We start from the raw sequence: 16415 nt of genomic DNA, 5'->3' as shown, positions 1-16415 counted from the left end.
TCCACCGTCGAGGAGGGGCGGACGGCCAATAGATGCACCTTCTCTCATGAACTCCATCTCTAAATAAACAGATCAGTAACACTACGGATCACACTCAACAGGACTGAGTGAACCGCTCTGATACCAAATTAAATTGCTGATTTTGTGCAGCTGTTGCAGAACTTGTTGTAACAGAAAGTGCGACAGTTTCTGAAATTTAGAGAAACAAAAGATTAACGATATGAGTGCGGAAATAATAAATAGACACCAGAGTTGGTAACCCAGTTCGGCAATTCGTGCCTACGTTTGGAGGGCTTTTGCCCAGTGGAAAGTAATTTACTATGATAACGTGGTACAATAAGGATTTACACTCAACGACTCCCTCGCTAGCTACCCAACCTACGTCTATCATCTTCAACAGCAACTCAGGCTCTCCCTAAGTTCGAGATCCCCTCGATTCGCACAGAATATCTCTCCCGAGACTTCTAAACGTGTTTCCCACCAAAAATACTTGAAAAACCTAACATCTAGCTTCTAATACAATCACCCGTATATAGACAACAAAGCTGAGGTAAAAGACACCTTAAAACTTTGAACACAAGTCGTTCTAAGCTCAGCTAAAACACTCAAATAAATCTCTCCAAAGGCGTGAGTGAAGATGGTGTGGTTTTGACCTATTTATAGAGAAAATTAAGTCAAAACGAATTTTGAAGTCGTATTAGGATCACCAGCCCATTATATCATCAATCCACACTGGAATCCTACTTCAATTCGGAATAGAAAAGCCCAAAAGTGAATGAGCCGTAATTGTTGTGCAAACTGTTACAACAGAAACTGTAACGCTTCTAGAATAATTGTAACAAGACACAATTCTATCCGAAATAATATATCACGATTCTTTAAATATTTTTCCAACATTAAATCGCCATTTAATGTAACAACGCTTAAGAAACAAGAAGATGAGTATCTTTTTTGGTTTAAGCATGATCTAGTGCAACAATCACGCATGTGAGAACCGAATACACTCACAACTGATGATTTTTTTTATCATATAAGAGAAAAATATTGGTATCCGTAACGGTCAGTAACCGTTGACGCACTAATAGAAGTGGAGCCCACTGATAAGTGGGACCCACACGCTCTCTTAACCATCAACAGTTCGCTGACTGCTGATGAAAATATATATATATATATATATTTTTTTTTTTTCTGAGAAAACACTAATTACTATAACAAAACTATTCATATGACATTTTATTTAGGGACTATCCATAAGAGCATCACAATGCATCTTCAAATTGAAGAGGATATGGATTTCCAATATGGGCTTCTTTAAACTCATCTTCATTCTTCATATTTGAATAAGAATTGAATAGTGTATCTTCAAATATAAAGATGCACTATTCCATCTCTATACCTATTCAAAACTTCTAAAATTTATAATATTAGCCCCAAATTTAATTTATAACTACAACTTAATACTTTATATGTATTATGTATTTATTTTATAAATTAGTGTATTATAAAAAAATATTAATTCAAATACAACTCATACTTGAAAAAAAAATTTAATTACTACAATAGAAATCACAATATTTTACATAGGCAATTAAAAAAACATTAAGACATTTAAAAATTACATAATTAAAAAATTAAGTCACAATACTACATAGACAACAAAAATAAAAAAGATCAAGACATAAATAAAAACTTAAATGCACAATAAATAAAAACAAACTACTTATACTTTTATGATTATCTAATAGCTCGAAAAATCACTTACAGATCCTCCAATATTATCAAATATTGTCCCAAACACATTCGTAGAGTTAGAAGTACCATGTTGTTGTACTTGCTCCTCATATCTTTTATTCGCAGTATGTGCTTGTTCCTGAATTATATTAGCACGTCGTCATGGATTAACAATAGTGTTTGGATCTTGTGTCATAATTTTGACCTCTGTATCTTTCTCTTTGATTTCCAATCGACGACGTAAAATTTCCATTTGTTGTTGCTGAGCATCTAATTGCATTATATTTGCTTATGATGATTGCTCTGTTTCAATAAATGTTTTAGTTCTTTAAGTGCTCCAATCGAAGAAAGTGACTGCACCGCCTCCAGAAGTTGAAATGTTGGTTGATGAAGATGTTCGGTTTTAACAATTTGTGAGTAGAAACAGACAAATCAGAGACAAAAATGCACATTTTGCCCTACTTAATGCACTAATAGACCATTTGTGTGAGAGATATTCAAATTCTTAAGTCTATATTTATGTATTTGTTTATCAATCAATATCTTGTGGTGTGTTTTATTTATTTTTATCATAAAATGTAATTCTTTTATTTATGTTGTGGAGTGTTTTTTTAATTATTATGAAATGTAATATTTTAATTTGTGTACTCTATTTTCAATCAATATATTGTCATATTTGTGCAATTGATGAATAAATTATCATTTTTTTCATTTCAGATATATATTATTGATAATATATATGTATTTGGATTTGGACTAATATGAACAAAATTAATTGTGTTGGGAAAATTTGTAATATATAGAAATAATAATGGGTTAAAATTAAATTATAAAAAATTATAGAATATTTTTTGAAGAAGATGTAAAATAGAGATGAAGTAGAGAGATAAAAAAAATATTGTTCGTAAAGATGTAAAATAGAGATAAAATTTGGAGATGCATGTGGATGGTCTAATTCTCAGACATCTTAGGTAGAAGTAAATTAGAAATGAAAAAGATTGAGATAAAAATGAGAAATGAGAAAATGAAAGTGTGAATCATTTAAAGGTCATTTTCGTACCAAAATATAAAACATACACATCTCTTTTTATAGCACAAATATAATGAGTCTGTTTCTAAAATATATGATATATTATGTGGTACTTAGGATAGCCTAGTGGTAATTCCACACCACCTCCTGTGTAGAGGTCGTGTGTTCAATCCTCACTGCAGCAAAACTGCTATAAAAAAATATGGGCATTGTAGCGAAATAGCCAAAATGAAACTATAAAATTTGTTTTTAGCCTATGTTTCACAACTTTTAGTGAAATAGCCAACATGATTATGTGTCAATAATTAAGGTCTTATTTACCCTTATTTATTAATAAATTCGTCATTTTCTCTCTCCTATTTTTTTCCTACACTTTTTTTTACATAAAAACTTCAAAAAATCATATCTATCTCATATGAACTCGAAATTGAGTGATTCCAAATCCTACGGATTCGTGACGCCGAGATCTTCAGAAATAGATCTATTGTGTTTGATGAAAAATAATGTTTAATACCATAGATGTAAAAAAATCTCCCTTAAATATGGAAATAACGGAAATTTTTTGAAATTATAAAAAAAATGGAAATGTAAATATGATGCATTAAACATAATTTTTCATCAAACACATTGGGTCTATTTTTGAATATCTAGACGCCACGAATTTATAGGATTTGAAATCACTCAATTTCGAGTTCGTATGAGAAAGATACGAATTTTTGAAGTTTTGATGCAAAAAAAATTATTTGAAAAAAATAAGAGAGAGAAAGTGACGAATTTATTAATAAATAAGGGCAAATCATACCTTAATTATTGTCACATAAGCCATTTGACTATATCCCTAAAAATTGTCAAACATAGGCTAGATCCAAAATCACATGTTTAAAGTGACCTAATTAGTTACAAATCTCAATATATATATATATATGATATATTATTGAGGAGCACTAAAAATCAGCGAAATTACATATACATACAAATATATCCTGAAGGACCAAGCTCTAAATCTATTCGGGAAATTGCCCTAAATAGGAGTAAAAAAAAAGGTTTTGACTTTTTTGGAATTTTTTTCAAAAATGTCACAAATAGGACATTAGCCATTTTTTTATTTATGTAATTACAATTTTACCCTTACTTTTACTTTTTAATAACAGTTCCCTATGTTTTATTTCCCATTTTTTCGTGACAAAGATGTCACGAATTCCCGAAATTCCGTGATAAAGAAGTCACGAAGTCCGAGTCAATTACATGAAAGATGCTCTCTTTCGCTCCTTTGATCTCGTTTGGTCCTCCTAAACTTGCTTCTAGACTGTTAAATGAGTTGATTTGGAGGACAACAATGCTAATACATGAGTTATCAATAAATTCTCACATTAAGGATAAGGTAGTTAGGAAAACGGCATGACGTTAAACCTCATTAACATATGTTCATATGTTTAGACTACTTGACATTCTTTTCCCATTTGAAATGATGAAATTGTACAAATTAATGTATGTCAACAACACTTCACAATACAAGACACATTCTTTCCTCAAGATCTTCTAGGTAACTAGGGCTTGACTTACCATGTATTTTTCCGAAAAAAAATTTGTTTATTTATAATAACCATTGGTCCCCTACGACGTATTTAATGAAATAAACAAGAGATTTATCATTAAATTCTATCAAAGTATCTCATTCGTGACTGGTATGTCACGAAAACGTACTGTTTCGTGACTTGAAGAGTTTTGTTTCGTGACAGGAAAGTCACGAAATCCTCATTTTTCGTGACGAATAAATCACGAAATCTCCATTTTTCGTGACAAATAAGTCACGAAATTTCAATTTTTCGTAACATAGAAGTCACGAGTTCCCATTTTTTCGTGACAAAGATGTCACGAATTCCCGAAATTTCGTGACAAAGAAGTCACAAAGTCCGAGTCAATTACGTGAAACATGCTCTCTTTCGCTCCTTTGATCTCGTTTGGTCCTCCTAAACTTGCTTCTAGACTGTTAAATGAGTTGATTTAGAGGACTAACAACGCTAATACATGAGTTATCAATAAATTCCCACATTAAGGATAAGGTAGTTGGGAAAACGGCATGACGTTAAACCTCATTAACCTATGTTCATATGTTTAGACTACTTGACATTCTTTTCCCATTTGAAATGATGAAATTGTACAAATTAATGTATGTCAACAACACTTCACAATACAAGACACATTAGTTCCTCAATAGCTTCTAGGTAAGTAGAGCTTGACTAACTATGTATTTTTTCAAATTTTTATTTTTATAAGAAATATTGGTCACCTAAGACGTATTTAATGAAATAAAAGAGAGATTTCTCATTAAATTCCATCAAAGTATCCCATTTCGTGACTGAAATGTCACGAAAACGTATTGTTTTGTGACTTAAATAGTTTTTTTCGTGACATCTACGTCACGAAATCTCAATGTTTCATGAGAGGAAAATCACGAAATCCCAATTTTTCGTGATAGAAAAGTCACGAAATCCGCATTTTTCGTGACAGAAAAGTCACGAAAACATGTATTTCGTTACATGAAAGTCACGAAATCTTATTGTTTCGTGTTATTATTTCATATAAATAAATAAATAATTTGTCTGTTTTATTTATCATTTATTTGTGCACTTTATTATTTTCATGGAAATTAAATCGAACTAATTTCATAAAAATAAAAAAATTTGTCTGTTTTATTAATCATTTATTTGTGCACTTTATTATTTTCATGAAAATTAAATCGAACTAATATTCATAAAAATAAAAAATGTGTCTATTTTATTAATTATTTATGTGTGTACTTTATTATTTTCATAAAAATTAACACAAAATTATTTTAAAAAATAAAAAATTGTCTATTTTATTAATTATTTATTAAAAACTAATTTTATAAAAATAAAAATAAATGTATCTATTTTATTAATTATTTATGTGTGTACTTTATTATTTTCAAATTTTTATTTTTATATTTATAATAACCATTGGTCCTCTACGCCGTATTTAATGAAATAAACAAGAGTTTATCATTAAATTTCATCAAAGTATCACGAAATTCTAATTTTTTTCGTGACATAAAGGTCACGAATTCCCATTTTTCGTGATAGATACGTCACGAATTCTCAGAATTTCGTTATAAAAAAATGTGTCTATTTTATTAATTATTTATGTGTGCTTTATTATAGCATATAAGGACAAATAATAGAGAGAGAGAGAGAGAGAGAGAGAGGGGTAGGTGAGAGTGGGATCCATGAGACATTGACATTTACAAAAAGTAAATAAATAAGGATATAATGGTAATTACATAAATGAAAAAAATGTCAGAAGTCCTATTTGTGACCTTTTGAAAAAAAAGTCCAAAAAAATCATTTGCCTTTTTTTTACTCCTAGTTTTGGAAAACTCCCAATCTATTATTTTCAAGTACTATTTCGTCTTCTTGCGGATATATATAATATTCGTGTGTTAGTCTGGAAAATAAAGGCCATAAATTAGGACTAATGTCATTGTCACTATAGTAGCTTACTAGCGTGTTATTTATTTCCTTACTTCTTGAAGTTTGAAGAGAGGGATACATTTTCACTCTCTGCTGTTTTATTTTATCTCTGGGCGAACCACGTGAGAAAGTCGTTTCTCTTTCTCAAGCGAGCCAGTCAGTCACTCTCATAGTCATAGACTCATAGTCAATGCTATTTCCTTGTTTGAGCTCACTTCCACTGCTCAAACATGCTTCTCTATTATTAGTCGCTTTCCAAACTTCCCTTTATTATTTAATACTCTCTCCGCTTTCACAACACACTCTCTATAACGTTGGAGCAAGAAAGAAAAAAAAGAAGAAGATCGCTATATGGATTTCAAAAGCCCCAGATATTCCTCTACGCTCTCAAGCCTTGTCAATGGGGTTCGATAGAAAAGACTCCATCTTTATCATTTTTTTTTCCTTCTTCTAAGCTTTTTGTTTTTTGTTTTTATTTTTATAGGAACCGCCATTGGTGGTGGAGTTGGAGAGAGAAAACAACCCGTTCACGGAGGCGTTTCCAGACCCGCTGTGCAAGCTGAACCTGAAGGAGACCTCGGAGTTCGTGAAGTCGTTTCCGAGGAAACGACCGGTCGTTGACCCGGCTCCGTCAACGCCGGGTCGACCCGTATTCAGGTTCAGCCCGAGTCACCACAGAAAGAGCTTCCCTTCCAAATGGGACGACGCTGAGAAGTGGCTCGTCAGCTGTTCTTCCTCTTCTTGCCATGACTCGCCAGCTCATCATCATCATCACAAGCCTTCCTCCAATAGTAATAATAATAATAATCTCAATGTCTTTAAGCACCAAATAATGGAGGGCTTTCCAGAAAAATCTCTCTCTTCCTCCATTAAAGCGGTCCCGAGCTTCCATAACTCGTCTGTCAAAGGAGCCTTCAATGGCGTTTTGGCCTCAACTGATTCTCTTCTTCTTAAAGGTTAAATCTTTTTCTTTTCTTTTATTTCTTCTTAGTACAATCCAATGCTGGTCTGTGCCTTTATTATCACCAGACAGAGGTTTCGAAAAAGTTTTAAATCTTTTTACGTTGTAATTATGTCCCACTTTTACTGGTAAAAAATAAAATGATGATTTGTTTTTGGTCAAATAGCACTCGAAATTTTTATTATATTTGTGACATTTTAGTCTCTCCATTGAAGATTTTGTACCGTTCCACTTTTTTTTATTTTTTATTTTTTACTTGTTATATTCATGTCGACTCTTTTAATCATGTCCAATATTTACTGGTAAAATAAAAAAAACGATTGACCTATAAACATAAAGTATTAAACGATATTAATTTGCTTCGCCGAATAATTGACAGACAAATTCACAGACGAAGCACAACCACCGACGATCTCGCAGAGCACGGCTTCATCGGAGCCGATGAAAGAGACGTTCCTTTTCGCGGCGGCGACGATGAAAGACGCGGGAACAGAGATGACGCCGTTAGGCAGCTCGACGGCGACGCGTTGCCACACGCCGATCCTCGCGGCGTCTCCGGCGAGGCACAATACGCCGTTGGATCGGTCCGGTCCGCTGGGACCGGCCGATCTTGGAAACGCCGCCGTGATCGACGTGGCACATCTGGCGAAGCTCCAGCTGTACGATTCCGCGGCGGCGGCGAATAATTGGAGCTCCCGGGAAGAGGAAGAAGAGGAGATCTCAAAGAGCTTAAGGCATTTTGAGATCTATGACAAGAATTTCGTTACCAACAACAATAATAGTTATAATCATAATTACGATGGTAATATTAATGCTGTTACTACTCCTAGTAACGAGTCTAGGGTTGCTAGGTGGGATTGGGAAGAGGAAGAGAAGGCCAAATGTTGTTCCAGGTAAATAAACTAATTTAAATAATTAAACAGAAATTGAATGTGATATGTTTTTGAAATTTGAATATTTTATTTAATTATATTCTTGTTTGGTTAGGTACCAAAGAGAGGAAGCCAAAATCCAAGCGTGGGTCAATCTTCAGAATGCAAAAGCCGAAGCTCAGTCAAGGAAGCTTGAGGTACTTTTTATTCTTTCCAAAATATTTATTTATCCACGCCAATGCTAGTTTTATGACCTTTAATTTTTTTTCTATTTTTTTGTGTGAAATACATTGCGACGGCATTGGCATTAGCATTTGCTTTGATTACCCCATTGATTTAATTATTGGAAATTCTATCCTGTTTCTGTGAGATAATCAAGAATATATCTATATATATATTTATATAATATGTATCAAGTTTAAGCAACCTTTTCATTGGAACTTGATGACTGTATTATAGCTGGCATAAGATAAATATAAAACCTAAGCTCTAGCCTAACTAACAGCCTATATGTCTTATTAATGCTATTTCGACAGTAAAAGAGCCACCAAAATCTTAGTATAATGTTATTTTGTTCACGCGGCTCACGCCATAATTGTCAAGCCATTACTAGTGGACTGTGGTTTTAAATAATCCTAATTAGAAGGAAAAAAAAAAGAAGAGGATTTTACCGTTGTCTTGCCCTAATTCCTAATGCCCTAAGCTAGATATCTCCATGAATCTCAGTTAAAACTCTAATAAAAGCATCGCAGCAAAAGTAACATTATTGTGTTTACATTTGTGCTAGCAAAAAAACATAATATTCTAGGGCAAATAAATACATTTTCCACTTTCAATATGTATATATGTATTTTGTACAAATTTTAGTTGGATTGTCTTATCAGGCGTATTATAAAAGGAATATACAAATTCTCGAGCCACCCGCTATGATATTGGGACCCATACATACTGTCCATTTCACATAATCATTATTTGTGGTATATGAAAGTATTGTTAATCTGTTCATGCAAACGTTTAAAGAGAGAAAGACAGAAAGAAAACTGATGAGAGCAAAGCTTAAAAGTCATCGTTATTAACTAATTGTGTAAATTTGCATGCCCATGTGCGAAGGTACAAACATTTAGAAGCTTTCTTGGGGAATTGGAATGTTATCTTTTTGGCCCTTTCTTAGCTTTTCTACATTTAAAATAAAACAAAATTGGCTTCTCACATGGAGAATTAGGTATATATATTAGAAAATACGAATATCGTATCATACGCTTCACGTTGCTTCTTAACCACTACTACATTAACAGTCGACACAAAACGGATTATAATTATTATTGTTTGATTGATTTTCAGGTGAAGATACAAAAGATGAGGTCAAACCTAGAGGAAAAGTTGATGAAGAGAATGGGAGTTGTGCATAGAAAAGCAGAGGAGTTGAGAGAGTCAGCGAGGAAACAACACTCGGAGCAAATGACAAAGGCCAATCAACACTCTCAGAAGATATTTAATTGTAGCAATAATAACAATACTAACATAAACTATCACTCCCATTTCTCTGCCTCTTGTGGTTGCTTTCCTTGCAACAATGGTGCCCACTATATTTAGATTAGGTCAAGACCCGAGACAGAATATTTCAAGCCACATTTGTGAATGATCTAATGGAGAAAGAAAGAAGCAAATAATTAAGGGTTTTCAACAATTTTCTAAGAAAGATGCGCGTGACTATTGGATCTTGGTTTTGCAGAGGTGTATGAAAATAATATAAATTGAAGACTTAAATATGGATGTATATATTTGTTAAATCATGGGGGGGCAAAGTGATCAGAATTCAGAAAGGAAAGAGGTAATGACATGATGTTTATATCATAATAAGACGGTAAAATGGTAAAAGTAACACTGAGGGAATAGTAGCTATTTCACAGTGCGAATCACGGGTGGGTCAATACGTGCATGTTGACACGTGGACAAAGAATCGGCACAAAATATGGGCATCCATGCATCAATGTCTGTGTACAGGCACAGACAGCATCAAAGATATTCTATTTCTCAGTCAAGACCTGGAATCCCATGCTCATATCATTAGGTCTACCAGTCTAACGTATTATTTTCAACCTTATACTCTTGGACCACTATTTATATCTGAACTGAATATAGCAGATTTTATTTACCAGCAATGTGTGAAGATTTTGACCTACTTCGGATTTTGTATCTTATTCGAAATTTTAGTGTTTTTTTTTTTTTTTTAAATAATATGGGACCGTAACCCATTTCTTCATTTTAAAAAAAAGGTCTAAAAGTCGAAACTTATCCCAAACAAGGGTCGGGACATCCCCAAAGTTACAAAAATCCGAAGCGTGATCTTTAGTCGCCCATTGACAAATCTCGTGGGCAACAACATTCACACTTTTACTCACCCAAACAAAAGTGAAATTCTGATTAGTTGCAAAGGCAAGATGTCGCACACAATGTGATGACAATGTGTCCGACAACTTGCTTGAACACAGATATGGATAAACAACAAAAAGTGCAGTAAACAAAGTACACACGATATGGTTACCCAGTTCGGTGAATCACACCTACATCTGGGGGCACGCTGCCAGTGGAAAGGATTTTCATTATCTTGTAGTCAATAGTACACACAAGGTTATATCTGATTACAATCAACAAATCAATAAAACCTAGAGACTATTACTACCAGTGATCACCTAGACAGGGACTCCCCCTGAATTTGAGCTCCGTCTCAATTCCACTCTTCGAGCAACCTCCTGGCTCGGATGACCTTCAGTCTTCAGAGATACGTGAACCTTCAATCACGAAAAGCACAAGAACCCAACTCTCACATACACTCAATCTGTGGAATAGTGTTTGAGAGAACACACCACTTAAAACCAAAACACACAGCCTCCCAGTCCGCCGGTCTTGCACGTCTAAGAGCTCTGAGTGTTTGATCAAAAAGTGTCAAGGCTGCTAAGGGAGAGCGCATGGCTTTTATAGCAGCAGGACAATCCTGGAAGATATCTCGGGTTTCCTTACCCGGCCTCAAGCGAATATCACAAAGTAAAGACACCATCAAAGTGAATATTCGTGCAATGAAGATAGCAGCGAAGGATATCTTGCAATGAAGGCTCCAGCGAGGCAGATATCTTGTAATGAAGATAGCAGCGAGGCAATAACTCAGCAATAAGTCACCAGCGAAGCAATCTGTCGAAACTGGAAACTTTCCTGAAATACTGTCTGCACACACGAGGAAAGATGTCAATCCAGAAGAGGAAACATAACACTCGACATCTTTCCATACCACTTGCACTAAAAAATAAAGCCAACAAAACAACGTAACAACAAAAAGACCAAAGACAAAGCAATCTCTAACAGATCCAAAATAACAAGAAAAATAGGTTAAAATCTCCAATCAGGACAATCACCACCGGCTTCGATGCTCTTCATAACTAACTGGCTGTCAGCTTCCACAATGAATCTCTCGACGTTCTTGAATTCAGCAAGGGGAAGCGCTTGATACACTCCGAGCATCTCAGTTTCAATGACAAAATCGACGACAAGGGCTTCTCCAAATCACCGCTGCTAGGGTCCAAAAATCTGGGTCGGAGAAACTCGACGAAGCCCATGACGCGTTCTGCAATCCCAACTCTGATCACAAAAGAACACGTACAAATTTTTTGTGGGTTAATTATTTAGAAGTTTGTAATTTAAGTGGATGGTAGATAAATTCGCTGTAAAAATGCGCTTTCGATTTGAATGACAGCAAAAAAACTGCCACCAATTGGCATTATTATAGTAGTGCACGTCGACTCACAATCAGCTTAAAACATGGGTATTGTTTACACTCTTCGAGCAAGAAAAAAAAAATATATCTGCTCACACTCACTGACAGTCGTTGATACCTGGAATCCTATGCTCATATGTCTACATTATAACGTATGACTTCAACCTTAAATATTGTTTGTTTTGTGACCACTGTTTACATCCGAATATCGTAGATTTTATTCTTACCAGTAATGTTTGAACATTTTGACCAACTCCTGATTTTTCAACTTTCAACACTGCTCTCTCTATATACTTCAGATTTTGTGTTTTGCTTATTTCAAACTTTAGTTATTCTTTCACTAGCACGGAAAGGTTTTAAAATTTGCTTATCATAACGGCCCTTGTAAAATAACTTTCAGCTGGTGATAGATATGCTTTTCTCTTCATAAAGTGAGTAATCATGACCTTAAAGTGACAAACGTGAAAATCACACTGAATCAGAAGAACAAATCACAAAAGCAGAGAACTATATAACATTCTATCTTTATTCGATTTTTCTTGGCTACAAAACGGGTAGCCTGTAGATTGCACTGGATGGACAAGGAAATACAAGTAAAGAAATGAAAAACATATATAATTCCAACAAAAAGGAACACACAAACTACACTCTTCCCTGTTTCAAAAGTTTCCTCTATATATGCATAGATAAACCTTATTATTATTCTTCCGGACAGTCCCGGGATATTTTTCAGCCGCGGAACTCGTCCATGAAACTCTTGTGGAAGTCAGTCAAGCGAGTCACGACCCCCGGAATCTTGTCCTCTTGCGGCAGTATCGTGCACCTAAAATGCCATGTTCCCGGGACCTATATTTACAATAAAAAAATAAAATTATTGAGTGAAATATTTGATATAAAACAAACAAACAAATAAAAAAACACGGACCTGCCCAAAACCAGAACCAGGAACAAAGACGATTCCGGTGGCGTTGAGAAGGCGGCGACAATAATAGGCATCGGGGGCGGTTTTAGCAGCCTGAGCGGCTTCGATGGCCTTTTGTGGAAGCTTAATGCATGGGAAGAGATACATCGCTCCTTCTGCTTTGTTGCATGTTATTCCCTCCAGCTTGTTAAATGCATCTTCCAGTGTCTGAAACAAAAACAAAAAAGCCATGTTTGGAGTTACGTAAAAAGAGTAGAAAAGGACTACGGCGGGGAGTGAATTTGGGAATTTTTTTTTTACTACTAACCTTGGCACGCCTTGCTAGCGATGATAGAATTCCGTCCCTCTCTGATGAGTACGAATCGTAAGACTCGTCACCGACCTGCATTTTGAGTGCGCGAAAAAAAAATTACTATTTGCTTTTAGGGGCAATTCTGGAGTTCTAACTTCTAAGCAGCTAATCTTGAAGCAGATTACAAAACTAACCTTGGGAGGGCTCATGACGAGGCTTGCAAGAATTTGGCCGGAGATATTAGAGCAAAGATTGACAGAGGCCAATTTGTAGATCTGTTCCCTAACTTCGGGGCTGAACCCAGTAAGTTCCATGTAACCTCCTCTTTTTCCACATTCCCCATAGTACCCTGAAAAAAAAAAAGAAAGAAAAAAAAAAAAAAACAAACCCCTTTTAATTCTCTTAAAATTTGCGCAAGGTGTTTGCTATACATAACACGTTTGACAATTAAAAATAAACCTTTCGAGACAGACTGGAAGGAAACCAATGAAATATCAGCCTCGCCATATCCCATAGACCGGGCAACCTTCTTAAAGGAGTGGAACTTCTTTTCGGGAACATAAACATTTTCCTGATACACCTGTGTTTCAAGGTTCAACATATCATATGGGTCAGAGGCCATCAATATAGCTCTTTGAAGTTGAAAACCGAAAAAAGGAAGAGAAAAATGCTATACCTCATCAGCCAGCAAAACAAGTCCTTCCTTTTTGCAGAACTCAACGATATCACGTTGGTTATCTTCGGCAAGAACCTACGATCACAAGACTCTAGAATATTTACTTGAATGATCTCGTGAGTGATACAATGAATCCTTAATTTATCAAAGGTATAAGCTAACCTGGCCAGTTGGGTTTCCAGGGTTTATAACAACCAAAGCCCTGACATTGATTCCCTTCGACTTGGCCGCGTCAAGTTGCTTCTTTAGTTCGGCGGCTTCACATCCCCAACCCGATGCTTCATCCAGATAGTAAGGAACCTGAAAACATTGCGGACAAACTTACCATCCCCAATCTGCTGATAAACTATTGATGTATATATACACACATAACTTCGGAAATTTACACGTACCAGAGTTCCACCGTGAAGGGTAATTGAAGCAGAGTATAAAGGGTACTGAGGAATGGGACACAAAATTCCGTCGTTCTCTGACCTCAACAGCAATTGCATCATCATATGAACCTGGAACGAGGTAAATTAATTATTTTTATTTCTATTTTGTTTTATCATATACCAGTTTGGAAATCATTTAAATGAAAATCTTCAGAACAAAACATTACCGCGGGGCTGGCACCATCTGTTAAAAAGATATCGTTCGGATTGGCAGGAAAACCATCACGAGCTTCGATTCCAGCAGCGATTGTATCACGTAATCCCTTAACACCCTGGTGTATATACGAGGAAAGTATTTAACACAGGCATATAAAAATAACAATATAAACAAATGAAAAAAGAAAAGAAAAATATACTGTTATCATTACCTGACTGTGACTATAAGCACCGGTGGCTCTTCCGGGAATCTGATCAAGAATCTTCCAAGCCCGATCGATCGAGTCCGCACTGGAACAGGAAATATAATAGGAATAAGTCAACACTGTTATGCGATAATTTTTAGTATTCGGTAGCTCAATTGTTATATTCCATACCTGAATAAGCCTTGTGTTTCGCTTTTATCAATAATGGATGGGTGGTCACATAGCGCAAGAACCTGATAATACACCGACAAATTTAAGTAACAACCCTCTTTTCTAATGGAATAAGGGTTTGCTAATATACAAATATGATACAAAAAAGAAAAACGAAATCTAGTAAACCTCTCGGAAAAATGTGATCGGCTGCTGACCAAGAGACTGTGGGTTCCCAATGTTACAGTAAAGTATCTGCACAAGAGAAATCGAAAATAAATATTCTAATGCATGACACACGATTTTCTTTCTAATATTTCCCTTTCGAAGTCACAACTCGGAATAAGCAATCAGTGTCAACTATACCTCATCAAAGGGGTGAGAACCCGGATTATTCTTCAAATTTTCTTGCAAATTCTGCAAAGAATGAGTGATCAAAGACATAATTAATTCACACATCTTCAACATATAAAATGGTGAGAATAATTTGACCAGCACGATTCCATTTCTATACTATCAATATTTATCTATACTTTGAATCAATGATGACCCTTGATAACTTTCAAGTAACAAATAGTCCGTAAAATATGTTCTGTATTTTAACTAAATTTACTCATCTCATATAGCTTAATTTCCTAAAGTGTTTTCATAAATCACAATCTGATATACGGATTCTTTTACTTGAGAGATCTGCGAAGATTACCTGGGCAAGGGTAACGATCTCGCCCCGAACGGCATACTCGCATTTCAGAACCTGAAAATTGAATGCACACTGATCAATATATGTGCAAAAAGATATGTGTGTGTGTGTGTGTGTGCGTGTATATATATATATAATCATGTTATTATTGCAAATAATCAATAAAAGCTTTGCTCAAAAGAACGAACATAAAAACTGAGAGTGCGATGAGGAAAAAGAATCAAGTCAACACTTTTATTCTAATGTCAAGCGCAAAGTTCAAATTCTTTACAACGTTTTTATTATTAAAAAAAAAAAAAAGAAGAGGTAATCGATGAAAGCAATACTCGATTGAATAGGAAAAAGGCAATCGGAATAGGAAAAAAAGACGAACCTTGGGGTTGATGGTCTCACAAGTGATCGGGGCCGAAGAAGACGAAGAGTCAGCCATGGAAGTCGCAGAAGAAGAAGAGGACGATAAGAAACGCGATGTAGAAGAAGAGGAGGAGAAGAGAAGATAATTTTTTCTAAGTCTACGAGAACTGTCTGCCACGAATCTCCGCATCGTGGCTGATTTGTGCTCGATTTATAGGACTTGTCAAGTAGTGTCGAGTCTTGAGATCTCTCTCTCTCTGAATTGTGGGGCTTTTCTTTCCGATATTTTTCCCTTTTCTTTTTCTTTTTTTTACTATTTATTTAGGCTTAAGGGCAGACTTTAGGGTAATTAAAAAGAGGAAATGGAAAAAAAGAGTCGTATCGTATGTGTCTGGTTTTGAGGGGCGTTGTTGGCGTTTTGAACACGTTGATGGTTTTGTGAGTCGACTTCTTTTACTTCCCGCTCGCCCACCGAATTGCAACTCACTCCTACATCTTTTTTCGTAGCAGCCTTTTCTTTTTGCTAATTCATCCCTTAATGGTATTTTTTTTATAAAAAAAAATCCTATGGACTAAACTACTTTAAATTGAATTTGTAATCTAGCCAACATTTTAAACATACTTAAAATTTAGCCGTATTTCGTGACGTTATCTCATTAATCATATAGTAT

The 16415-nt window shown here is 35.0% G+C and overlaps 2 protein-coding genes across 2 annotated transcripts; one reads left to right on the top strand and one right to left on the bottom strand.

Moving 5' to 3' along the window:
• The first annotated feature begins 6367 nt into the window (after positions 1 to 6367).
• On the top strand, positions 6368 to 9852 carry LOC149385565 (Remorin family protein). The gene is made up of 5 exons (XM_089626607.1): positions 6368 to 6657; positions 6737 to 7208; positions 7593 to 8106; positions 8201 to 8282; positions 9427 to 9852. Exons 1-5 carry the CDS (start codon positions 6604 to 6606, stop codon positions 9676 to 9678), a joined length of 1374 nt encoding a protein of 457 aa, XP_089482733.1. The 5' UTR covers positions 6368 to 6603; the 3' UTR covers positions 9679 to 9852.
• Positions 9853 to 12345: 2493 nt separating this feature from the next.
• Positions 12346 to 16067, bottom strand: ALAAT2 (alanine aminotransferase 2). The gene is made up of 15 exons (XM_089625562.1): positions 15764 to 16067; positions 15394 to 15444; positions 15057 to 15107; positions 14880 to 14945; positions 14712 to 14773; positions 14547 to 14625; positions 14346 to 14450; positions 14137 to 14247; positions 13907 to 14044; positions 13745 to 13819; positions 13528 to 13648; positions 13263 to 13417; positions 13084 to 13158; positions 12780 to 12983; positions 12346 to 12700 (listed from the first exon to the last, which is right to left on the bottom strand). The coding sequence occupies exons 1-15, from the start codon at positions 15932 to 15934 to the stop codon at positions 12584 to 12586; spliced, it is 1581 nt and encodes a 526-aa protein (XP_089481688.1). The 5' UTR covers positions 15935 to 16067; the 3' UTR covers positions 12346 to 12583.
• Positions 16068 to 16415: the final 348 nt, after the last annotated feature.

Source organism: Urtica dioica, chromosome 9 (genome assembly GCF_054948205.1).
Source record: "Urtica dioica subsp. dioica isolate 48M chromosome 9, U.dioica_male_clone48M_v1_H2, whole genome shotgun sequence".
Taxonomy (NCBI): domain Eukaryota; kingdom Viridiplantae; phylum Streptophyta; class Magnoliopsida; order Rosales; family Urticaceae; genus Urtica; species Urtica dioica.
Note: the sequence above shows the minus strand (reverse complement) of the source record. Positions and strands in the feature narration are given on the sequence as shown.